Source organism: Acomys minous (assembly GCF_964271855.1).
Source record: "Acomys minous genome assembly, chromosome: 13".
Lineage (NCBI taxonomy): Eukaryota > Metazoa > Chordata > Mammalia > Rodentia > Muridae > Acomys > Acomys minous.
Genome location: NC_140495.1, coordinates 14120665 through 14145443, shown reverse-complemented (window position 1 = coordinate 14145443; position 24779 = coordinate 14120665). Strand labels below are relative to the sequence as shown.

Sequence of the window (24779 nt, the reverse complement as noted above, 5' to 3'; positions counted from 1 at the left end):
CCTAACTCCCACACCCAGGCGTCCCCATGAGCCTAGGTGATGGCCGCTCCTTGTCACTCACTCTAAAACCTCGGCCAATCTTAGGTCTGTTTTCAAAATACGTGCGAAACAAACTGCTCGTCTAGCATGAGTCCTGGGACCAAAACCCACACCACGAATAAGCCAAAGTCGATGCACTGATGGCCCACACTTTGATCGTCTCCCCTGGATTGCTGCACCAGGTTCCACAGGCGTGTCCCGGCTTCCACTGCACCTCATTAACGTCTGTTCAGGAGGGCTGCAGCCAGAGGTGTTTCCTTTTGAAATAGTTACCTAGGGGCTGGAGAGATGGCTCAGTGATGAAGAGCGCATACCATTCCTGCAGAGGACCCGAGTTCAGTTCCCAGCTCCCATGATGTTTCTCACACTGCTTGAAAATCCGGCTCACACATACATAGGTGGCACACACATTATGTACATAATTGAAAGTAAAATAATTGGCCGGGTGCTGGTGGCACACGCTGTAGATTTTGGTTTCTTTAAAATCTCAAAATCTTGGAGCTGGGCATGGTGGCACACACCTTTAATCCCAGCACTTGGGAGTCAGAGGCAGGTGGATCACTGTGAGTTCGAGGCCAGCCTGGTCTACAAAGTGAGTCCAGGACAGCCAAGGCTACACAGAGAGACCCTGTCTCAAAAAACAAAGCAAAACAAAAATCTCAGTTGTGTTATGTAAATATGTTTTTGGGTGTTTGTTTTTTTTGTTTTGTTTTGTTTTGGGTTTTTTGCTTTTGTTTTTTGACACAGGGTTTCTCTGTGTAGCCTTGGCTGTCCTAAACTCACTTTTTAGGCCAGGCTGGCCTCGAACTCACAGTGATCCGCCTGCCTCTGCCTCCTGAGTGCTGGGATTAAAGGCGAGTGCTACCACACCTGGCAATATGTTTTTGTTTTAATCCCAAATGTGGGATATGGGACTGCCTTAGTTTAGCCACAAGTGATAACAGCCTCCTGTGGCTTGGAGAGGGGTGTGGTCTTTGCCAGCTGGAGATAGTTTAGTTCTGAGTACTCAGAGGGTTAAATATTAGAGCCCAAAGCAAGGAGAAGGACCCTCCGAGGAGACAAGGAAAGAAATTGGCTGGTTCCCCTGGAATGCTGGATGCCCTTGATTGGTATTTTCCCAAAGAACCCAACGGCCCTAACCAGCCGGAAGTAGCCTAAGAAACCTACGCCCTAACTCCTCCAGGGGATGGTTATCCCCTCCCCCTGCCCCGTGCCTTTAACAACTTTCTCTTTACATTTATGGGGGCAGGGAGCACAGGTGTCATAGTGCTCGTGTGGACACTTGGGGAGTTGGTTCTTGACTCCACCACATGGGTCCTGGGAACTGGGCAGGTGGTCAGGCTCGGCTGCCTGTGTCTCTATGGCATCAGGTGGGTCACTTTCTTTGCATCTTCTAGCAGTTCCCAGGAGGTTGTGGAGCAGGATTTCCTCCTAATTGGAGGCCGGGGCAAGGGGGCTTCTTGCTGTCTTCACCACAGGGTATTATCAACAGAGCCACCTGCAGCAAAGGGGGAATTTACTGCTCATTCTCCACTGGGGTTCAAATTCCAAGGAGGAGCAAGGGTACCACTTCCTCTTTCCTCAAAATTAGTGTTATCCCAGACAAGGGGGTGGGGTCCATGTGGGGTGTGTCTAGAGAAGACTTATGGAGGCCACAGGGAATGGCAAGTGAGGCCTCAGTGGCTCCTACGGCTCCTCGAATGATCCTGATCCACTGCACACAGTGTTGACCCACTAAGGACACCTAGCACACTAGTGAGGTCACAAAATGGATCCGAGGCTAGGCTAGGGCCGTGACTTCTTCCCCTTTCTTTAGGGAAGTCTCGTGAGGTGATCTGCCCCGCCCCTCCCCATTTCCTAATAGCTACACCAACCTGATTGATTGCTCTTGGTGCTTGAGGCTAGCATGGGATGGTCTGATTGGCCCTTCAATCACATAACGGCTTATACACTGCACAATAAAGTTAGAGCTACCCCCTTGAGCCTCCGGATTCTAGTTCCCAGGATTCTGCGTGGGCTCCATCACCACTCATCCGCCTTCCCCAGGTTCCTGATCCCCACAGGTCCAAAGATGGCTGAAGAGGGGGGTCTAGCCTCAATGGCCTCCAAGCCGACTGATATCTGACTAATTAGCCAACCCTGCCCTTCTATCATACTGACTGGCTGGGCCTGCAGCAAAGCCCTTGCTCTAGGTGCAATGGATGCTGAGGGGGGGAGGGATGTTTGACTGACTGTCATCCAATAGGTGCTAGGTGACCCAGGTGCTAGGTGAGAAAAACAGGGCCCATTGGGCTAGCTGTACTAGACTGTGCCACCCCAGGCCAGTCCTGGGCTGCACCTACACCCAGCCACCCCAGGCCAGTCCTCGGATGCACCTACACCCAGCCACCCCCATCCTGTCAGGCCTCTGAGCATCACTGGGTGTTGTTCTGGCTTGCCAGACCCTTGCACAGTTCTCATCTACGAATTGTGAGTGACTTTTCGAGTTGTATGTATGACTATATATGTGTACCACATGTGCACCTGGTGCCCACAGAGGTCCGAAGAGGGCATGGGATCCCCTGGCAGAGCTACAGATGGTTGTGAGCCACCACATGGGTGCTGGGAACCAGCTCAGCCCCTCCACAAGACCAACTAGTGCTTTTAAGTGCTGAGCCACCTCTGGCCTGGGATAGGCATCCTAACTGAGCTGGAGATGCCATCTAGGCATGCAGGAATGGGTTTGTTTCTCTTTGCCAATTTAAGAATTAAAAAGTAGGAAGCCGGACAGTGGTGGCGCACACCTTTAATCCCAGTACTCGGGAGGCAGAGGCAGGTGGATCTCTGTGAGTTTGAGGCCGGCCTGGTCTACAAAGCAAGTTCAGGACAGCCAAGGCTATACAAAGAAACCCTGTCTCAAAAAAACAAAAACAAAGAATTAAAAGGTAGGAAAGGTGGGAAAGTCAAGGAAAGGTAAAGTTTATTCAAAGAGAACAAGTTTAGTATAGTTTAAAAGCAAAACCTGGCTGGGTGTGGTGGCACACACCTTTTGGGGAGGCAGAAACAGGCAGACCTCTGTGAACTTGAGGCCAGCCACTACATAGTGAGACCCTTATCAAAAACAAACAGAACTCTTCTGCAAGTGGAGAGTGAGGAGAAGAAAAAAAAAGTCAACAAATTGAATTTGGGTTAAACCAGAACGGTCAGACATGGAGCCATTCTATAGAGAGCAGAGTGCTAGAGGAAGCCAGGGAGTAACAAAAGCACGCTTCAGTCTGACAAACATTCAAAAGGACAAAAAGGGGGTGGGGCGAGAGAAAAGCAGCTTGGAGGAATTCTGGGAAGGAAAAATAGCTCATTGAAGGAATAATTATTCCACCTATCTTTTTGGGTTCGTTTTTGGTTTTTTTGTTTTTTTGAATCAAGGTTTCTCTGTGTAGTCTTGGCTGTCCTGGACTCGATTTGTAGACCAGGCTGGCCTTGAACTCACAGTCATCCACCTGCCTCTGTCTCCAGAGGGCTGGGATAATAGGAGTGCACCTGTTATCTTTTTTTTTTTGCACCGCTTATCTTTTAGCACTTTTTTTTTTTTTTTTTTTTTGGTTTTGGTTTTTTGAGACAGTGTTTCTCTGTGTAGCCTTGGCTGTCCTAGACTTGCTTTTTAGACCAGGCTGGCCTCGAACTCACAGCAATCTGCCTGTCTCTGCCTCCCGAGTGCTGGGATTAAAGATGTGCACCACCACGCCTGGCCCACCTTTTAGCACATCTTAAAGTGCCCCTGTCTTCCTGGGGAGTGGCCCTGTCTTGCTGACAGGGGACCCTTTTGGGCTGGTGGAGAGATTAACTCTTACATTTTTCATAGTTTAGAGATTTCATCTTCTTGACCAGAAGAAACTAGTTTTCCCTTACGGATTTGTACTGCTCTTGTGTGGCTTCCTTTCCTGGCTCCCTATAATCCTATAGGCTGGATCACTGCTGGAGACCTACCAGACTGTCTCTTTTAGCTCCATCTTTGAGTACAGCAATGCCCCAGTCTCGGGTGAGAAACACGTGAAGGCACAGCATGGATTACATACTGGCTCAGGTGGGCCACTTGCAGACGGTCCATGGCTTCAGCCTTGAGTAGAAAGTATTAGCTGTGCCAGGTGCTGGGCAGCGCAAGGACACCATACCTCTCTTTCCTGGCCTTGTTAGGAATTTTGTTCCACACTGAGGGCAAAGGGCAGCATGTCAGAACTCTGTAAGGAGGTCGCCTGTATGTACCCTGAGAGCTGTTAGTTCTTAACTCTCATCTTGGGACCCCTGAGCCAGAGTGAGCAGCTGCCTGGAGTGGGGTCCGTGTCACTGGGGTTTGAAGGTGTCATCTCAGGCCACGGAACCTACTGTGGTCCTGGAAATCGGCTAGAAGGAACTTGAATTTGTTGCGCACCATCCCCCGCATCACTGCACACGGTCCTCCTCCGGTTCGCAGCTTCCCCGAGGGCAAAGTTGGACGCGTGTACCAGCTGCGAGCGGCTGAAGCTAATAGTGTTAGGATAACGTTGCCACGGAGAGCCTCTTCCAGCACCTAAGTCAGCCGCAAGGAGGTCTCCCCGCAAAAGTATCCCGTAATCAGAGAGCAACTTGGGTGTTCTAGACCTTGCTCCCGCATCTGGGAAACCTGTTTCAAATTTTCGCGGACGGGGCCGGCAGGAGAGCAGCGGCCAGGCTAGGAGGGGTGGCCGCTTCTTTCCCTCCCACCTCTTCCCCCTCCCTCCCACCTCCTCCCCTCTGGGGCGGGGGTTCCGGGAACCGGCCGGGGCGGGGCAAGGAGGGTAGGGCCGCGCTGGTCGCTGAGGTTGCGGCTACACCGCCGCCCTCTGCTTGGCCCGTCTGTTCGTCTGTCTGTCTGTGCCGCCATGGCCTCGCGGACGGCCTCTCCGTGGACCCTATTGGTGCTGCTGTTGTTGCTGCGGCCGCCTCCGGGTGGTGAGCCTGGGAGGAGTGGGCGGTGTATGCTGCCCTGGGACCGGGTCGGGTCAGACACTTCCTCTAGCTGTCTCTGGACCGAGCCAGATAGCATCAGTTTTGGAGAGCTTCGACTCGACTCCCTGATAACCGAGAGGGCGGCGTCTGTGAACCCCCTTACCTTCTGAACTGATTACTGCCACCTTTGTTGTGTCCTTATCGGTGTGTAGGCCCTACCTCTTACAGGATTCCTTGCCTGGGGCTAGCTTCAGGTAGGGCCTCAAGGCGACCTGGCCCTTCCAGCAGCACTAGGTTGGCTTCCTGGCCGGGAGCTCTACATCCGCTGCCTTCACAGCCCTTCCTTGTATTCCCAGAGAAGCTGGGCCCTGCGGCTGGCCCCTTGTGAGGAGGAGACTCTGCTTTCCCTTGTGTCTTAGAGGGATGACTCACAAGCTTGGAGGAGCAGGCTGGGGGCGTATGGGGTGTATATTGGAACAGCTCGGCCATGGGAGGTTAATAAATGATTCTGTTGGGATGGGTAGCTTCCTGAAGGAAAAGGCCTACTTCCTGAGGCCTGGAAATTCCTCCAAATTCATTTTGGAGGAGCTGGGCTTGGGAGATGAGATGGTAGAGTCAGCCCACACCTGGTGTGAGCCTATGGGAGGACGGGTCCCCAACCTAGAGAGCTTTGTTCTGAGTCTGGAGTTGAGAAGAGCATTTATGCCTTCGACCCAGCTGGAAAGACCCACTGGTGTGGCTCTGGTCTTTAATCTCAGCACTGCAGAGGCAGGAGGATCCCTGTGAGTTTGAGGCCAGTCTGGTCTAGGTTGTGAGTTTCCAGGCGGTCCAGGACTACATAGTGAGACCCTGTCCTAAAAAGAAAGAAAAGTCTCCTTGGTGTAGACAGTTCAGCCTGACTCAGAGTCGCAGCCTGGCCTGTGGCTGTACATGTGTGCTCGTTTCAGGTGCTCAGCGGCCTGAACTGGGCCTGCAACGGCCAGATACTTCCATGGCTCTGCTTAGTGGTGCCAAAAAGCGACGACAAGAATGCAGCCCTCTGGATCTCTTGAGTTTGAAGCCAGCCTGGTCTACGGAGCAAGTTCCAGGATGGCCAGGGCTGCACAGAAACTCTGTCTTGAAAACAAAAAAAACAAACAAACAAAGACCAGCCAGCTCTCTTTAGCTCCAAGTTATCTTTTCTCAGGTAGCATAGGGCCTCTGCCCTTGGGCCTCCATCCTCTGATAGCCTCAGGGTGCACACTCTACTGATCTGGCTGGGCCTTCTGACCAGGGTGCTTCCAGGCTGACACTTAGGGACTGTCCGCAGATGTAGTCCAATGAGCCTTGATGGGCTGGGTTTTTCATGTCGGGTTCTCTTTGCTAGTGTAGCCTAAGGACAGACGGGCGCTTGGTGAGTGGCATCTTCCCAGAGCATTGTAAAGCTTGTGGGTACCCTATGCCCTTCTCCACATCTCTCGACATGACCTCGCTTATTGAAATTTGCAAGGATGACACTTGCTCATGTGCTGAGAGCCTAGTGATGGTTAGGATTCAGCCGCTGGTGAGGTTCAGACCTCTCTCTCGCTCTGTCTCTCTCTCTCTGTCTCTCCCCCCTCCCCCCGCCAGGTGAGGATACTATGGCGGTAATGAGGATTAAATATTGGACAGCCCTGTGCCTACAGTTGCTCAGGTGTGTTTCTGTTTGGCTGTGTGCCTTCTGGGCTTGGCAGCTTCTGGGAGGTGGCCTGGAATAAGGCCTTGAAGGAGTGCAGTCACAGGTGAGGGACAGTAAGACTGGTGTACATTGAGGCAGAACGGGTAATTGTTCAGTGCCCTTGCAGTTGACACTGCCCTGGGGTCTTGATTTTAAAGTAGGGGATTCTGGTTTTTGTTTTCTTTGTTTTTTGCTTGTTTGTTTGCTTTGTTTTTGAGATAGGGTTTCTCTGTGTAGCCTTGACTGTCCTGGACTCTTTTTGTAGACCAGGCTGGCCTCGAACTCACAGCAATCCGCCTGCCTCTGCCTCCCAAGTGCTGGGATTAAAGGGATGCGCCACCACGGCAGCAAGTAACACAGTCAGACTCACTTAGAAAAGTCAGTCTTTTACCAGGAAACCAACAGACTGGCAAGGAACGGAGGGCACCTTGCTGGGGCCCAGAGGAGAGGGCAGAGGCTTGGTAGGAGGATGGTCCACGGTGGCCTAAAGCATGCTTCTGCCTGGTTGCTGCCCTGGGGAGTCCCTGCCATTGGCTGGGGGATGCGCGAGACTGGCCTGTGGGACAGCGAGGAATGAGCTTGTTTTTGTGCTTCAGCCCACGGTGAGAGCTGCAGGCCTTTTGGTGAAGACAGCCTGATCCCAGAGTCCTGTCCTGATTTCTGCTGCGGTTCCTGTTCCAACCAATACTGCTGCTCTGACGCACTGAAGAAAATCCAGTGGAATGAGGAAATGTGTACCGAGCCAGAGTCCAGGTGGGTGTGTGGAGGGGAGGAAGGAGAGGAACCTTAGGGAAGTCCCTGGAGAGTGCCTTGCTCCTCTGGCCTCCCGAGAGAGTCGGGTGTGCATTGAGAGTGGGGTGTGCATTGAGCCAGAAAGTTTGAGGCGTCCTGGTCACCTAGAGCTCCTCCACTCTCCTCCACTCTCCTCCCTCCACCCCCACCATCCTCAAAGGTCAGTGGTCTCAGCTGGCTTTGGCTCTGCGCGTGTCCTTGAACCCACAGGTCCTCAGGGTGAGCAGCCGGTTATGAAGGTACCCCCACACTGTGTATACGCTGTGGTTATGCGTATGCTATGCCAGGTACAGGGCATGCGTGTGTGTCCAGAGTGAGCTGGGCTGTGTCCCCTCAGAAGATTTCTGTGTTTCTATTTCATCTTCCGTATAGGCTGTTGTCATTGGTGAGGACCGAGATTGTGTTTTTCTTTGTGCTTGGCCACAGATAGAGAGTTGTAGCGGCCATACTTAGCTCACAGCAGGGAGCCGTCGCTGCGCTGCGCAAGTCCAGTGCACACCATCTATGTCCACTTCAGCCTCTCATGGCCACTCTAGTCCCCTTCCCTCCCACAGGCACCCCAATCTACTGTGTTTGAGGTGTATTCTTCTGTTTGTGTTCTTTAAAAGACTGTATTGTGTTTGTGGCAGGGGTGGGGGTGGGGTTCCTAACGAATGCCCTTACTTTTTGAGCTCAATACAGTGCTCATAAGGCTGTAGCTGTGTCATTCCCTGAGTCCAAAGCTGTGAGCATCGTAGGCAGCAGCAGTGGGCACCTTTGGACCCTTCCCTCTTCCTGCTTTTCATGAATCTGTAAGGAGTTCTTGAGGCTCTGCATGGGACTGCTGGGTCCCAGAGGTGCCGCACAGGCACTAAGAGTAATCGTTGGCTGTCTTTATATTTTACAGTTGTCTTTTTCCTTTTTTTGAAGGAGAGAGAGAGGGAGACAGACAGACAGACAGACACACACACACAGAGACAGACAGACAGACTGACTCACTCACTCACTCACTCACTCACTCACTTACTATATAAGCTTCGCTGGCCTCAGATTCACAGAGATCCGCCTGCCTCTGCTTCTTGAGTGCTGGAACTAAAGGCGTGCATCACCATGCTTGGCTTATAGACGATGTTTTAAAATAGTTTCATTATGCTAAATGTATTGCTTTGCTTGTTCTTTTCTTTTTGTCTTTTTGAGACAGGGTTTCTCTTGTAGTCCTAGCTGTCCTGGACTTGTTTTGCAGATCAGGCTGGCCTCGAACTCATAGAGATCTGCCTGCCTCTGCCTCTGGAGTGCTGGGATCAAAGGCATGCATGTTTGTTTGTTTGTTTGTTGGTTGGTTGGTTGGTTGGTTGAGACAAGGTTTCTCTTTGTAGCCCCGGCTGTCCTGGAACTTATACAGGCCCAAGCTGGTTTTGAATGCAGTATGTAGTCAAGGACTTCTAATTCTTTTGCCTCCACTTGCCAAGTGCTAGGATCATAGTGTGCACTGTTACACCTGGTTTTATGCAAGGTTGTGGATTGAACCCATGGCCTTGTGCATGCTAGGCAAGTACTCTGCCAACTTACTTATATCTCTACCCCATCTTTTCACGTTAAAAACTTTATTTATTTATTTTATTTATTTTTTTTTTGTTTTGTTTTTCAAGATAGGTTTTCTCTGTGTAGCCTTTTGGCTGTCCTGGAATTTAGTAGACCAGGCTGGCCTCAAACTCAGAGATTGGACTGCCTCTGCCTTCCCAGTGCCAAAATATGTATTTTCTATGCGTGTTTTGCCCGCATGTATTTTTGTGTGTCATGAGCATGCAGTGCCTTCAAAATTCAGACTCCCCAGAACTGGAGTTCCAGATGGGTACCGGGCACCAAATGGGCACCAAACCTAAGTCCTCTGGAAGAGAAGGCAGTGCTCTTAGCAACTGAACCATCTTTCCAGCTGTCCTTTTACTTTTTTTCATATAAGATCTTGTTAGTTGCTTGGGTTGGTCTCAAACAAGCTTCTTACCTTAGATCACTAGGTTGGGGCTGTAAGTGCATGCATTATTATTCCTAGCTTATAGTAGTTTGTTTTGTTTTGTTTTGTTTTTTAAAGCAGGTTTTTTGTTGTTGTTTTGATTTGGCTTTTGGTTTTTCCAGACAGGGTTTCTCTGTGTTATCTTGCCTGTCCTGGACTCGCTTTGTAGACTAGGCTGGCCTCGAACTCACAGAGATCCACCTGCTTCTGCCTTCTGAGTGCTGAGATTAAAAGTGTGCACCACCACCCATGTCTGGCTCTTGCTAAAATCCTTCTTTAAAATGCTACATGAGGGCTGGAGAGATGGCTCAGTGGTTAAGAGTGCTGCCTGCTCTTCCAGAGGTCCTGAGTTCAATTCCCAGCAACCACATGGTGGCTCACAGCCATCTATAATGTGATCTGATGCCCTTTTCTGGCCTGCAGGTGTGCATATATGCAGACAGAGCACTGTATAGTTAATAAATAAATATATCTTTAAAAAAAATGTTACATGAAAGCTGGGTATGGTGGCCCAGGCCTTTAATCTCCACACTTGGGAAGCAGAGGCAGGCGTTGCTGTGAGTTCAAGGCCACGCTGGTCTACAAAGCAAGTCCAGGAAAGCCAAAGTTACACAGAGAAACCCTATCTTAAAAAACCAAAAAAAAAAAAAAAAAAAAAAAAAAAAAAGCGCTGGAGAGGTGGCTCAGTGGTTAAGAGTGCTGCTTGCTCTTCCAAAGGTCCTGAGTTCAATTCCCAGCAACCACATGGTGGCTCACAACCATCTGTAATGTGAAAAGATGCCCTCTCTGGCCTGCATGTGTACATACATGCAGACAGAACACTGTATACTTAATACATAAATAAATATTTAAAAAAAATATAATAAAATAAGAAATGAAAAATAAAACTAAGTTATGTGAATCTGTGACTCTTAGCTAGGATTTCATTGCTTGAAGAGACAGCATGACCACTCTAGTAAAGGCTGACATGGAAGAAGAGCCAAGAGTTCTGCATCGTGGTCCACAGGTAGTGACTAGCTTCATTTGAGCATAGGAGACCGTAAAGGCCGCCCCCACAGAGACACACTTCCTCCAACAAGGTCACACCTCCTAATGGTGCCACTCCCCATTGGCCAGTTACTCAAACAGACAAGTCTACAGCCACAGCTATTCAAACTACCCCAGTGTGTTTGCGTGCATGTATGTATGTGTACCATGTATGTGCAGTGTCCTCGGAGGCCAGAGGAGGGTGTCAGCTCCCCTGGAGCTGGAGTTACAGCTGCCATGTTGGTGCTGGGAGTGAACTCCCGTCATCTCTTCAACTCTATACACGTATTTTATCTCCACTTTTAGGGGTACAGTGCCAGCTTTTTGGAGGTATCCTGTTTCGTGCTCGCTATTGTACATCACCTGGAGTTTTGTTTTTGTTTTTGTTTTTTAAGATTTACTTATTTATTATTATGTATACACTGCATGTACGCCTGTAGGCCAGAAGAGGGCACCAGATCACATTTTAGATGGTTGTGAACCACCATGTGATTGCTGGGAATTGAACTTGGGACCTTTGGAAGAGCAGCCAGTGCTCTTAACCTCTGAGCCATCTCTCCAGCCCCCACTTCATGTGGAGTTTTAGTCATGAAGAGACTTGAACTTTGTGAGATGTTTTCTCCTGTTTTCTGAGATAGTCATGAGCTATTTTTATACTCTTAATGTGGTAAATAATTGTGTATCATTCTAAAATAATAATTTATTTATTTTTGTTTTTTGTGTATGAGCATTTTGCCTGTGTGTATGTGTGCTACATTCATACCTGGGATCTCTGGAAGTTAGAGGAAGGCATTATTGCATCCCCTGGGACTGGAGTTACATTGTGAGCTGCGATGTTGGTGCTGGGAATTGAACCTAGGTCCTACAGAAGAGCAGCCAGTGCCCCGGCCCCTAAAATAAAAATATGGGGCTAGTGAGATGATTCAGAGGGTGAACACTGACAACCTGAATTCAGCCTCTGGGGCCCACATTGTGGAAGGAAAGAACTGACTGCTGTAATTTGTTCTGTGACCTCTGCATGTACGTGTATGTACATACTGAGTATGCATGTGAGTGTACACTAAATGTAAAATGGAGAACTAAAATAGCATTAAACATAGGTTGATGGCTTCTTTTTCTCTTGACATATAGAAAGCTCTAGTCTACTGCCTTTCAGTGTCTATTATTTTCATTGAGATAATAAGCTTGAAAATCAGTTTAATCTTAATTTTTTTCTCTCTCAGGAAATAGGGGCTGGAGAGATGGCTCGGTGGTTAAGAGCACTGTCTGCTCTTCCAGAGGTCCTGAGTTCAATTCCCAGCAACACATGGTGGCTCACAACCATCTATAATGTGATCTGGTGCCCTCTCCTGGTGGGCAAGTATACATGCAGGCAGAACACTATATATATAATACATAAATATTAAAAAAAAAAAACACACAAAAAAAACCAGAGGCTGGAGAGATGGCTCAGTGGTTAAGAGCGCCGCCTACACTTCCAAAGGTCCTGAGTTCAGTTCCCAGCAACTACATGGTGGTTCACAGCCATCTAGAATGAGATCTAGCGCCCTCTTCTGGCTTGCATGTGTACTTGCAGACTATATATAATTTAAAAAAATATATTTAAAAAAAGAAAAGAAAAAGAAATAGGAGAGCACAGGGCACAGCAGAGCAATCCTGTAATCCCAGCACTCAGAAGGGGGAGGTAGGTGGATCTCTGTGAGTTCGAGGCCAGCCTGATCTACAAAATGAGTCTGGGACAGCCAGGGCTACACAGGGAAACCCTGTTTAGGAAAAAGAAAAAGGAGGGAGGAGAGCAAGGGATTAATTTTCCTCTGTGGTTCCAAGAAGCAAACACAGGCCTTGGACACACTACTGAACTTCGTGATGGCCAAAATCTCATTCTTCCTTTATGTATTTTTTGCTTTTTTACCCCCCTCCTTGTGTCAGGATTTCTCTGTGTAGCACTGGCTGTCTTGAAACTCACTCTGAGGCTGGAGAGATGGCTTAGAGGTTAAGAGTATTGCCTGCTCTTCCAAAGGTTCTGAGTTCAATTCCCAGCAACCACCACATGGTGGCTCACAACCATCTATAATATGATCTGGTGCCCTCTTCTGGCCTGCAGGTGTACATGCAGGCAGAACATTGCATATTTAATAAATACGTTCAAGAAAGAAACAAATAAACTCACTCTGTAGACCAGGCTTGCCTCCAACTCATAGAGATCTGCCTGCCTCTGCCTCCCCAAGTGCTGGGGTGGCGGGTATGCATCACTGATCCTGGCTATTAGTTTACTTATTTTCAAGACGGGATTTCTCTTGTAGCTCTGGCTGTCCAGGAGCTCTGTAGACCAGGCTGGGCACAAACTCAAGAGATCCACTTGCCTCTGCCTCAGAGTGCTGGGATTAAATGTGTGTACCACCACTGCCTGGCTGAGCTATTCTTCAATGCAGTTATAATGTACATAATATACTATAAAAATAAATGTATAGCCAAGTGTTATGGCACATGCCTTTTTTTTTTTTTTTTTTTTTTTGGTTTTTTGAGACAAGTCTCTCTGTGTAGCCCTGGCTGTCCTGGACTTGCTTTGTAGACCAGGCTGGCCTAGAACTCACAGCGATCTGCCTGCCTCTGCCTCCTGAGTCTCCTGAGTACTGACTGGGATTAAAAGCCCCAAAACTGGGTTCTTTATCAGAACAGCAAGTGCTCTTCACCACTAAGCCATTCCTCCAAATACTGCATTTATTTAGATTTTGTTTTTGTTTTGAGGCAGGGTCTCACTATGTAGCCCTGGCTGTCCTGGAACTCTATGTAGACCAGGTTGGCCCCAAACTCACTGAGCTCTGCCTGTCTCTACTTCCAGCCTGCTGAGGTTGAAGATGTACACTGCCACATCATGACCACAAGGGGGCATTAAGGCTTCAGAATGATTTCTAACTAGCTTTCAAAAACAAGACAGAAACAAGCCAGGGCATTGCACCGTCCCCTGTGCAGTCCAAGCTGAGGGGGTTGGCCATGCAGCTTCCACGGACCTAGATTGTCTTTGAGTCCCACTTTGTCTGGGACAGTGGTGCACAGTGGCGTTGCGCCATGGTCAGGTCCTGTGGGAGCCAAGTCCTGTTTCCGCCTCCTTCAGTTCCAGCTGGCAGAATTTCGGCGGCGCTAACCTGGTGTACGCCAGTCCCATTCTCCGTACCAGGGGGGTTTAAAACTGCAGTCTTAATTGCCAGGCGGTGATGGCGCACGCCTTTAATCCCAGCACTTGGGAGGCAGAGGCAGGTGGATCGATGTGAGTTCGAGGCCAGCCTGGTCTACAAAGTGAGTCCAGGACAGCCAAGGCTACACAGAGAAACCCTGTCTTGAAAAAACAAAAACAAACAAACAAAACAAAACAAAGACTGCAGTCTGGTTGCCTGCAATATAAATAGGCTGGGAATTCTCCACATCTTTGGTTTTAGTGGTGGTGGTGGTGGCCAAACCTCTACTCCCAGCCTTTGTTTCCCAAATCTTGAAGTTTTGATTTCTTCCCTTTGATTCCACTCTGTCCTGCATTTCCCATGCACAGCCAGGGGGCCCACGGGTGTTCTGTTTAAGAACACATTTCATCTGGGTGTGGTGGCACATGCCTTTAATCCCAGCGCTTGGCAAGCAGAGGCTGTGAGTTCAAGGCCAGCCTGCTCTACAAAGCAAGTCCAGGACAGCCAAGGCTATGCAGAGAAACTCTGCCTCGAAAAACCAAAACCAAAAACAAAAAGCAACACACATTTCTAGAAAAATTGCTTAGAAGTCTCTTCGGCAGTCTTTCTAGAGTCCTTAAATTCTCAGAATTTAGCCTCTTCAAGTTTTTCCTGGCAATTTCACTATTTATTCTTTTTATTACATTTTTCTTCTTATTTAAAAAAATTTTTTAAAAGATTTATTATTTATTTTTATACATAGTTTTGCCTGCATGTGTGCCTACACACCAGAAGAGGGCACCAGATCTCACTATACATGGTCATGAGCCACCACATGGTTCCTGGGAATTGAGCTCAGGACCTCTGGAAGATCAGACAGTGCTCTTAACCTCTGAGCCATCTCTCCAGCCCTTCTTATTATTTTTGTATGTCGTATGTCTATGTATATTATGCCGTCCATGTAGGGGCAAAGGTTGACTTGCAGGAGCCAGTTTTCTTCCACCATGTGGGCTCTGAGATCAAACTTAGGTCCTCAGTCTTGTCAGTAAGCTCCTTTACCCCGGGCCATTTCCTTGGCACAGCCATAGCTTCTGCCAGGCCCCGTGTTTATTCTTTAAACACTTTTCTTTGTTGTTTTATTGTTTTTTGGTTTTTCTTTTCTTCTTTTTTCCGAGACAGGGTTTCTCTGTGTAGCCTTGGCTGTCCTGGAACTTCTCTTTGTAGACCAGGCTGGCCTCGAACTCACAGAGATCCGCCTGCCTCTGCCTCCCGTGTGCTGGGATTAAAGGCGTGCGCCACCATGCCCGGCCAAGAAACACTGTCCCTGAAAGCCAAAATAAAATAAAATACGGTCTAGGGTGTTTCTCTCTTGGAATCCCTCCCACTCTTGGGAGTTCTTTTCTTAATTTTTCTTAATTTTCATTTGTTCTGCTTTAAAAGAAAAAAGTGGGGCTGGAGAGATGGCTCCGTAGTTAAGAACACTGGCTGTTCTTCCAGAGGACTGGAGCTCAGTTCCCAGCACACAGATGGCAGCTCAACTGCCTGTAACTTCAGCCCAAGAGAATCCAGCGTCCTTTCTGACCTCTGCAGGCACTACATGCTCTATGGTGCACCAACATGTATACAGGCAAAGCACTCATACACATGAACTCAGGATAAAGAAAGAGAAGACAAGGTTTTATTATGTAGCTTAGAATGGCCTTGAACTCAGGCTGGAGAGATGGCTCAGAGGCTAAGAGCACTGTCTGCTCTTCCTGAGGTCCTGAGTTCAATTCCCAGAAACTCCATGGTGGCTCACAACCCTCTATAATGTGATCTGATGCCCTCTTCTGGCTTGCATGTGTATATGTAGGCAGAATACATAATAAATAAATCTTAAAAAAAAAAAAAGCTGGGCATGGTGGCGCAGGCCTTTAATCCCAGCACTTGGGAGGCAGAGGCAGATGGATCTCTGTGAGTTCGAGGCCAGCCTGGTCTACAAAGAGAGTCCCAGGACAGCCAGGGTTATTACACAGAGAAACCCTGTCTTGAGGGAAAAACCAAACCAAACAAACAACTTAAATGTTAAAAAAAAAAAAAGTAAGCCATTTCATGATTATTATCCGGTTTATTTGGGATGTGGTCTCCTGTAGCCAAGGCTTGCCCTAACTCCTGATTCCCCTGCCTCTGCTTCCTGAGTGCTGGAATTGTGGGTGTGTACTGCCAAAGGCCTTTGTTTGCTGAACCTTGACCTATAGTATTTTCCTTTTTTAAAAAGATTTTTATTTATTATTATTATTATGTATACAGTGGTCTGCCTGCATGTACACCTACACACCAGAAGAGGGCATCAGATCACATTATAGATGGTTTTGTGAGCCACCATGTGGTTGCTGGGAATTAAACTCAGGACCTTTGGAAGAGCAGGCGGCGCCCTTAACCACTGAGCCATCTATCCAGCCCCGACCTATAGTATTTTCGCTCCAGTCTATATAACCGCCTATCGGTCTCCTTTGTTCTTTTCTTCTCTCCTCTTTTCTCCTATTTCCTCCCTGCCTTTCCTCCCCTCCTCAGAAAACATCTTATGTGGTCCAGACTGGCTTCAATCTTGGGATCCTTCTGCCTCTGTTTCCAGTGCTGAAATCACAGGCCTTTGACGGATTACAACTCATACTGTTATTTTCAGAAGAGTTGGGTTTTGTCCCCTGTGTTTCTTTTGCCTTTAACCTTGTGGCAGTGTTGCTCTCTGCTCTCGGTTTCCACCTTCATCCTGTTGTGGTCGCAGAAGGTACTTTCCGGGTCTTAAGTTTGAGAACTGCTGTTTCTTGGCCTCATACGCGCTGTATCCTGTCGACTGCCTTGAGTGTATGGCACCACGGCTTGGGATCCCAGTGTGTACATAGTCTGTTCTTGGAGTGTCCTGTGTGCCGTACGGCAATGTGTTGTGGGGTGCAGTGGGGATTGAGTGTGTTCCTCACGACCTTTCTCTTTTCTCTTAGCACATTTTCCACCCACCTGGAACCACTGGAGCCGCTGGGCTCGGCGCTGAAGTTTCGATCCAGTTACGACAGTGACCCCATGTCAGGGTAAATAAAGCCTGTAGGTCGAGTCTATTTTCCCTGGAAGAAGTGATAAGGCCAAAGGTAGGCTTGGGGGTGGCCCTGTGTCTAAGGTGGCACAGAATCCATGGGATGGCGTCCCTGTGAAGTTATGGCCATGTTTGCCCTCCAGCAGAGTTTCCTTGGTATGCTGGGGAGAGCAATGACGGGGGAGGGGGGTATCTGGTTGGGGACTGAATAGTTGAAAGTCCAGGGGTGGGGTCCATATTGACCTGGGTGATGGTGGGGTAGGGTGGCAGATACCTGATGGGTAAGAGGTGGTGGAGGAGGAAATGACATTTGGCGACGGCTACAGGGCGGTGGCAGCTGGCTGGCCGATGGTTGGGGCAGAGTGATGGGGTGAGAAGTGTGAGGAGTGTTAGGCCGTGGTGTGGTACTGTTGAGTCAAGGTGCTGAGGCAGCAGAAGTGCCCCAGTTGCCACGTGAGGGTTTGTGGATCATGGTCATTGTCACTGTTCTGGCGTCTCCTATCTTGAGAGCAAGATGGCCCCTTCATGGAAGGGGAATGCGGCTGAAACTCTTCCCTCCCGTACTCGGAGAGGCCCCACACTCTCCTAGCCCTAAACTACTACTACTACTACTATTACTTTTTCTTCTTCTTTTTTTTTTTTTTCTTTTGTGGTTTTTTGAGACAAGGTTTCTCTGTGTAGCCTTGGCTGTCCTAGACTCGCTTTGTAGACCAGGGTGGCCTCGAACTCACAGCGATCCACCTGCCTCTGTCTCCTGAGTGCCGGGATTAAAGGTGTGCGCCACCACTACCCGGCCCTAGCCCTAAACTTCTTGGCCAGGCTCCTGCCCCACTTCTCTTTTCTTCCTTTCCTCCCTCCCTTCCTTCCGGAGACAAAGCCTTTTGTAGCCCAGGCTCACCCTGAGCTTGGTATGTAGCTGAGGATGACCTTGAGTTTATAGCCCTCTCCAGTGATTGAATTACACGCGTGTGTCACCACACTTAGCTCAAGCGGTGCCTCCTGTGTGTTAGGTGTGAGGAACAAGACCCTCGATCTGTAAAAACAACTTCAAGCGACGAGAGAAAGTAAAATCGTCTTTAATGTATGATTCTACAGGACAGGGCCCAGTCTAGAGAACAGGCTAAAACAGTTGGTCTGGTGTTTGGACATGAGCAATTCCAGAGGGGTATAGGCTTCCAGCTCTTCTGGCATAGACCCCTTCCAGGACACCCTCCTTCCAGGGACCCCCCCCAGGATCCCCCCATCTTATAGGTTCAGCAAGCAAAGCCTTATCTCATGAATATCTGGGGCTCGGTCACAAAACTAATTCCTACAACTTTCTCTTTTTTGTTTTTTGTTTTTTGTTTTTTGTTTTTTGTTTTTTGTTTGTTTGTTTTTTGGTTTTTGGAGACAGGGTCTCTTCTCTCTGTGTATCCTTGGCTGTCTTGGAATCACTCTGTAGATCAGGCCGGCCTCAAACTCACAGCAATCCACCTGCCTCTGCCTCCCGAGTGCTGGGATTAAAGGCGTGCACCACCACACCCCGCCCTACTTTCTCTTTTTGTTTTTCGTATTTTGTTGTTTGCTCTTTGAGACAGGGTTTCTGTGTTTAGCCTTGGGTGTCCTGGGCTCACTTTGTAGACCAGGCTGGCCTGGAGCTCACAGAGATTCGCCTACATCTGCCTCCCAAAGTGCTGGGATTAGAGGCGTGTGCCATCGGACCGGGTTACACTTGCAACTTTCCAATTCTCTGAGACAAGCAGGCCAGCTGCCCTTGTGGGGAAGAGGGGCCTGCTACCAATGATTATCTACCTGCACTCTGAGCACACAGCATACTTTTTGGGCCAGAATAATTTCTCTCTTACCTAGGCAAGCACTCTATCAATGGAGCTATATCTCCCACATTGTTTGTTTGTTTGTTTGTTTTGAAACAGGCTCCTTCTCTGTAGCTCAGGTTAGCCTGGAACTCACTGTGTTCTTTTTTTTTTTTTTTAATATCTTTTAAACTTTATTTGTATATGAATGCTTTATCCGCCAAAGAGTGCATCAGATCACATTATGGATGGTTGTGAGCCACCATATGGTTGCTGGGAATTGAACTCAGGACCTCTGGAAGAGCAGGCAGCACTCTTAACCACTGAGCCATCTCTCCAGCCCTCACTGTGTTCTTTGGGCTGGCCTAGACCCTGACCTCTTGCCTCAGCTTCCTGGTTGTTGGAATTACAGGTGTGAGCTTTCATGTTACCGTCCTGCACCGTCATCTTGTCACCATACAAGGCCACAGAACAAGTCACAGAGGAAAAGAACACATGGGTTGACATGGCAGGCCGCCACTGGGAGTGGCTGTGACTTCCTGGCCAGAGGTGCTGGGAGGGCAGGGAGGGCTGCTGCTGGTGGTGGTGGTGCTCGGCAGCTGCCTGCCAGCAAGGGGCAAAGGAGAGAATGGACAAAGGGACTGGCCTCCATGGCTTCTGCTCTGGAGACGGTGGTCCAGCCCTGCGTAGTGATGCTGCATAGACACAGGCCGCCATCGGGATGGGGGTGATGGGGCCTTACCTTGAAAGTTGGGGTGAGAGGAACCTGTGGAGGACGGAACCAGAGGGACAGCAGCTTTTGAGGAACCGTGTCAGGGAGAGCCCTCCCGAGGGAAGGCTGGGGTTGTGGGCAAGAAGGCAGCTGGTCTGAGGCACGGTGGACTGCACAGACGTGGGCTTAGTGCCCCACACCAGCACGGCATCCTCGGCAGGAATCGCCCAGCACGGTACATGGAATAGTGGATTGGAAGCGTGTGTGACGAGTGTAGATTGCTCCGTGCAGACCACGCAGGGGCCTGACAGTGTGCAGAAAGGCGTGCTTTGGCCATGGCGGAGGCGGCTGGAGGTATGAGGGTGGGGAGTGTTGGCTCTGTTTCTTAACAATTAAACTTTATTATACAACCCAACTAGCTTACACAAGAGGGGGAAAAGGTTAAAGGGAAAAAAGAGTGAACCTTCTGGTATCCGTTCCACGGGACGGGTCCTTAGGTGTCTCTGGCCTGTGTGCTGGTCCAGCCTGTTCACTGACCCACCTGCGCTCAAGCCCGATCTCAACCTGTTGTTCTCTCCTCCCTGCCTGCCTGTGTCACGTGTGAAGGGCGGTCTCCTTTTCCCATTGAGGGTCAAATAGAAAAACAATAGTCCAGGTGGGGTCCCCAGGTCTGCTTCCTGAATTCCAGGCCCAGGATGGCTCCACTCAGTCTATCACAAGGGTTTATCCATGGGGTGCCCAAGGGTAAAGCCCGCCAAGACTGCTTTTACCTGTGACAAAGCTTACAGTCTTTGCCACAGGGGAGGGGAGTGGATTGCTGGGATTTCTTTTTCTCTTACTCTTCAGAGCCCCACACTTGTGCACACGAGAGGAGGCTGGGGGACAGGGCCGTCCATGACAGACACGCCATTGGACATCTGTTGTGCCCCTACTTATGCTGAGGGCTCTGTTTGTCCAAAGTGGGTTCCATGGTGGGGTTCTGTCCCTGCTGCCTGGCAGTGGCTTGGGACGCCAGAGAAGCCCCCCAGGGGAAAGATGCTGGGGCCTGGGGGCTGGGGTTTTGGCTTAGGGTTTTTAGCTCACTATGTGGCTATGGCTGGCCTGGAACTCATACGTAGACCAGGCTGGCCTCAAACTCAGAGCTCCTCCCCCTGTCTCTGCCATGTGGGCATCACCAATACCTGACCCGCTGAGCCGTCTGAATGGATGGACTTTAATTCTGTAATAGCATTAGCCAAGGAGTCTGGTGTTATTGAGGTTAAGGAATGTGTCCCTTCAACTGATGCTTTGAGCTGAGGTCTAAGAGATGAATAGGAATTACCAGGTGGGAATGAGGGTTGTGGGGGAACCGCCCCCCCCCCCCTGGTCCCCAGGAAGACCTGGGTACACAGGGACCCTAAGGCAGAACACAGCTGAGTACTTGGTGATCTGACTAGAACAGAGCTAAAGAGGGTGGGGTGAGTCCTGGGCCCCCACCTGGCTTTGTGGATCTTGTAAGGAGTTTGTTTGTTTATTTGTTTAATTACAATGCCTGATTCCCCCATCCCCCCAACCCTTTTTGTTTTTGTTTTTTTTTTTTCAAGACAGGATTTCTCTGTGTATCCTTGGCCATCCTGGAGTCGCTTTGTAGACCAGGCTGGCCTCAAATGTACAGAGATCCACCTGCCTCTGCTTCCCTGAGTGCTGGGATTACAGGCGTGTGCCACATGCCCGGCTCCTGCAAGGAGGTTTTTTTTTTTTTTTTTTTTTTTTTTTTGGTTTTTCGAGACAGGGTTTCTCTGTGTAGCCTTGGCTGTCCCTAGACTCACTTTGTAGACCAGGCTGGTCTCGAACTCACAGCGATCCACCTGCCTCTGCCTCCCAAGTGCTGGGATTAAAGGCGTGCGCCACCACACCTGGCTCTGCAAGGAGTTTTTAAAATCTAAATTTTTGTTAGGTTTTGGGGGACAGGGTTTCCCAGTATAGTCCAGGCCTGCCTGAAATTCACTATGTTGTTCAGGCTGGCCCAGAATTCATCATTCTCCTGCCCCAACGCCCCCTCCCCCAACTTCAGATGTTACCTGTGTGGGAGCACACCCCGCTAAATTTTTAATTAAAGGTTGAAACTGGCTTTTTTGGGGTAAGTTTTACTATCTGGTTAGACAAACCTTAGGTTTTAATTGTTATCTGTACTTACGATACCCACAGAAAGATAGGTACACACATTGTCACTGGTGAGGATGAAACAACTTCTGGTGGTTCCAGGGCCGGGGGAGCCTCAGGCGTTAGAACCAACCAAGGAAACAAGATCAGACCTGGCTTGGGAGCAGCTAGTGGGTGTGGAAGAACTGTGACATCAATTGTCTCTGTGTCAGCCGGAAACAGGGGTCCTGCAGCGATCCCGCCTGAGGCTGGGGCTGGGCTGCATTTAGAGGCCAGGGTGCACAGGGCTGGGAGAGTGTGTCAGGGCCTCGGCTTCCCCTTCCGCTCTTCTCTCTGCACCTGCATGCTGACGGTGCTTGAGTCTTGCTGTGTCTTTAAGAGGGTGGCTACAGGGCCTTAGTCTGTCCTTCCTGCCGCTGACGTCAGGAACAGGGGAAAGACCAAGGGTTCAATTTCCATTTCTTTGAAAAGGGAGGAGATTGAAACTGAGTGGCCCCTGATGAAGAGTGGGGAAGTCCTGGGCCTCGAGAACCCCTTGAGTGAAGGCGGAGGCTAACATGGGGTGAGCAGGCACGTTCCTATAGTGAGAGGCAGAGAGATACCTTCCACTGCATGCCACCGGCTGTGCGAATGCGTTTTTTTTGCCTTTTCCTGCCTCTGTCTGCTCAGGGAGACACCACGGTTTCCTGGTTCTGCCTGGGATGCTTGTCTTGGGCCACATGGTGGTGAAGGCTCCTGTTTTGAAAGCCTGAAGTGTGGGGGGGGGGCCTGCCCTTTGATGAAGCTTTGCTTCTCCTCTGGGCTGTGAGCTGGAAGCCTCCTGGCAGGGTGGGGTAGCCCTTAACCTCCTGCCTCTGTGCTCTCAGAGTGGCAGATGCCACCGAGTTTGGAGTTTTGAATGTGCCTGTTGCAGGGGCCAAACATCTGTCTTACATACGGGCCCTGAGGCCATGGGAGCATAGTTGGGGGGCTCTGCCTGCTATTGGCAGTAATTTGGGGGAACTTTCAGACTATGCCGCGTACTTTCTGAGGGCAGGCCCTCTCCCTGTTCTGTGGGTGCCTGGCTTGGGTAGGGAGGCCTCTTCCAAAGAGCACTGCTGCCTCCTCTCTCTGCCTCCCTGGCATGGACCCATGATAGTGAACTGTGGGGCAGCCTGGGATGTCCCACCACCTGTCTGAGCTGCAGTTAGGCCCCTCTTTTGACTCAGACCCCATCTTGCCTGAGAACTAGATGGCTGCTTGTTTCGCAGGGAAGACAGGTTTCGGGTAGGCTGACGCAGGGAGCAGGTTGGGGGTAGGGCACTTTCCATAAAAACAGCCATGCCGTATCCATGGGGAAACTGAGGCAGAAACAGATTTCCTACTGCACAACTGGGACATTTCTCAAGAGTCCCTTGGCCAAAAGCGGTGCCCCTGGGAACAGGAGAAGGGCTGGTCCACAGGGAAGAGTGAGACGTGGTTCTGACTGGCTCTTTGGCAGGTTTGGAGCAACTGTCGCCGTCGGCCTGACCGTCTTTGTGGTGTTCATCGCCACCATCATCATATGCTTTACCTGCTCCTGCTGCTGTCTGTATAAGATGTGCCGCCGCCCACGCCGTAAGCTTCGCCCTTCCCCCAACCCTGTCCACCCATGTGCCCCTACCTGTGTGAACATGGAGAGCCCTGAGTGGGCAAGCTGACCAGGAACCTGTTTTGGTTAAGCTGGAGGGGTGGAGGGGCAGGCCTGGCCTCTCCCGGCCTAGGGAGCGGTTAAGGTTTTGACTAATCAGGGTTCTCATTGCAGCTGTCGTGACCAACACCACAACTACTACCGTGGTTCACGCCCCTTACCCTCAGCCTCCGAGTGTGGCCCCCAGCTACCCTGGACCAGGGTACCAGGGCTACCACCCCATGCCCCCCCAGCCTGGAATGCCAGCAGCACCTTACCCGACACAGTACCCACCACCCTACCTGGCCCAGCCCACGGGACCTCCAGCCTATCATGAGACCCTGACCGGTGAGTACCGCTGTGGATCAGTAACCCGGCATGGTCCCCCCCAACTCATGCCTCCGCTCCTAGAGTCCCTTCCTGCTACCTCGCCTGCCCGTGTACACCGCAGCCCAGTGTTCCCACAGCTAAGCCATGTCCTTTCTACTTTCAGGAGGTCCAGCCGCACCCTATTCTGCCAGCCAGCCTCCATACAACCCGGCCTACATGGATCCCCAAAAGGCAGTCCCCTGAGCCTGCCCCCAGCCTCTCTGGGTGCCATTTGATTATGTCATGTGTGAGTGTGTGGTACGCAGAGTTCTTTACTGCTGTCTTTGGTGTGTGTGCACCCTGTCTAGACATGTGGCCGCCTCTGCTGCTGACCAGGTAGGCACAGATCCTTACCAGTGTGGGTCAGGACCAACCTGTTTTCTTCCTCACTTGAAATTATACTTTCTGAGCCAGGCTTGGCAGCACATGCCCCTAATCCCAGCATTCTGGGAGGCAGAGGCAGGTGGATCGCTGTGAGTTCGAGGCCATCCTGGTCTACAAAGTGAGTCCAGGACAGCCAAGGCTGCACAGAGAAACCCTGTCTCGGAAAACCAAAACCCAAACCAAACAAAAAACATCCAGAAATTATGCTTTTGGAAGTCTCAAGTAAATTAAACACAGTGGGGTAGGAGGTGTCTCCTAGTTCACTCTAAGGTGACCAGCCATGGCCTGTCGCACTCAGGCAAGCAAGCTCTTTGTGGGCACATGCAGCTAGCTGCCGCTCAGGACCATGGCTTGTCCCCAGGGTGTCGCTGCATTTTTGCAGTGAGGCAGGTTGGTGGCCAGGGAACAAGGAGCCTGGCTGAAGCGCAGTGCTGAGGACAGACCTCCTGTGCTCAGTGGCAGCGGGTCAGCTTCTCAAGTCAGAGCACACCAGGCAAAGCCCCGTCCACTCACCATCAGTTGTCTGGACTGCCCTACTCTTTCCTGGGACTATGCAAATGCATTCACTATTCAGGATCCAGTGGGGGCACTTTCTCACCTTTGCTGGCCTGGCTCCTGCCACTAGGCAAGGGCCTCTGCCCACCACATACCCTGGTTTCCCCCTGCGGTGTTTTACTGTTAGCCAAACATTTTGTCTGTTCTGTCTCCAGATGTGTGATAATTGCTGTGAGGTTGAAATTCCTGGTTCCTGGAGGAACCTGCCCTCTGACAGTCAGCTTCCCTTGTTACTGGCTTCATACAGTACCCGACTCCTGTACTACAGTCCAGTTTGTCCTAGCAGCAGGGACACCAAGGCCAGGGATTTGGACCAAAGGTGGGCCCAGACATGAATACCTCGGTGTTCCCTGCTGGTTGCTAGTTCTCCAGCTGTCTTAGCTTTGTGTGTACTGGTCTGTTTCTGAGCATCCAGGCTCTGTGCGCCTGGTTTATAATAAATGCAAACATTTGGACCCATTTTCCCC

The 24779-nt window shown here is 50.1% G+C and overlaps 1 protein-coding gene across 4 annotated transcripts; it reads left to right on the top strand.

The window, feature by feature from the left end:
• The first annotated feature begins 4809 nt into the window (after positions 1-4809).
• On the top strand, positions 4810-24767 carry SHISA5 (shisa family member 5). Of its 4 annotated transcripts, XM_084752760.1 has the most exons (6): positions 4810-4986; positions 7276-7432; positions 16621-16707; positions 22837-22952; positions 23140-23352; positions 23498-24767. In XM_084752760.1, exons 1-6 carry the CDS (start codon positions 4917-4919, stop codon positions 23575-23577), a joined length of 723 nt encoding a protein of 240 aa, XP_084608886.1. In that variant the 5' UTR covers positions 4810-4916; the 3' UTR covers positions 23578-24767. The 4 variants fall into 4 exon arrangements, with proteins under 4 accessions (XP_084608886.1, XP_084608888.1, XP_084608887.1 ...); XM_084752762.1 differs by lacking the exons at positions 4810-4986; positions 7276-7432 and adding an exon at positions 7626-7631; XM_084752761.1 differs by lacking the exons at positions 4810-4986; positions 7276-7432 and adding an exon at positions 16479-16512.
• Positions 24768-24779: the final 12 nt, after the last annotated feature.

Coding starts and splice junctions, on each gene's coding strand:
- SHISA5 (XM_084752760.1), top strand. CDS start 4,917: ATGGCCTCGCGGACGGCCTCTCCGTGGACCCTATTGGTGCTGCTGTTG. Junction 4,987..7,275: donor GCTGCGGCCGCCTCCGGGTG/GTGAGCCTGGGA, acceptor TTTGTGCTTCAG/CCCACGGTGAGAGCTGCAGG. Junction 16,708..22,836: donor GACAGTGACCCCATGTCAGG/GTAAATAAAGCC, acceptor GCTCTTTGGCAG/GTTTGGAGCAACTGTCGCCG.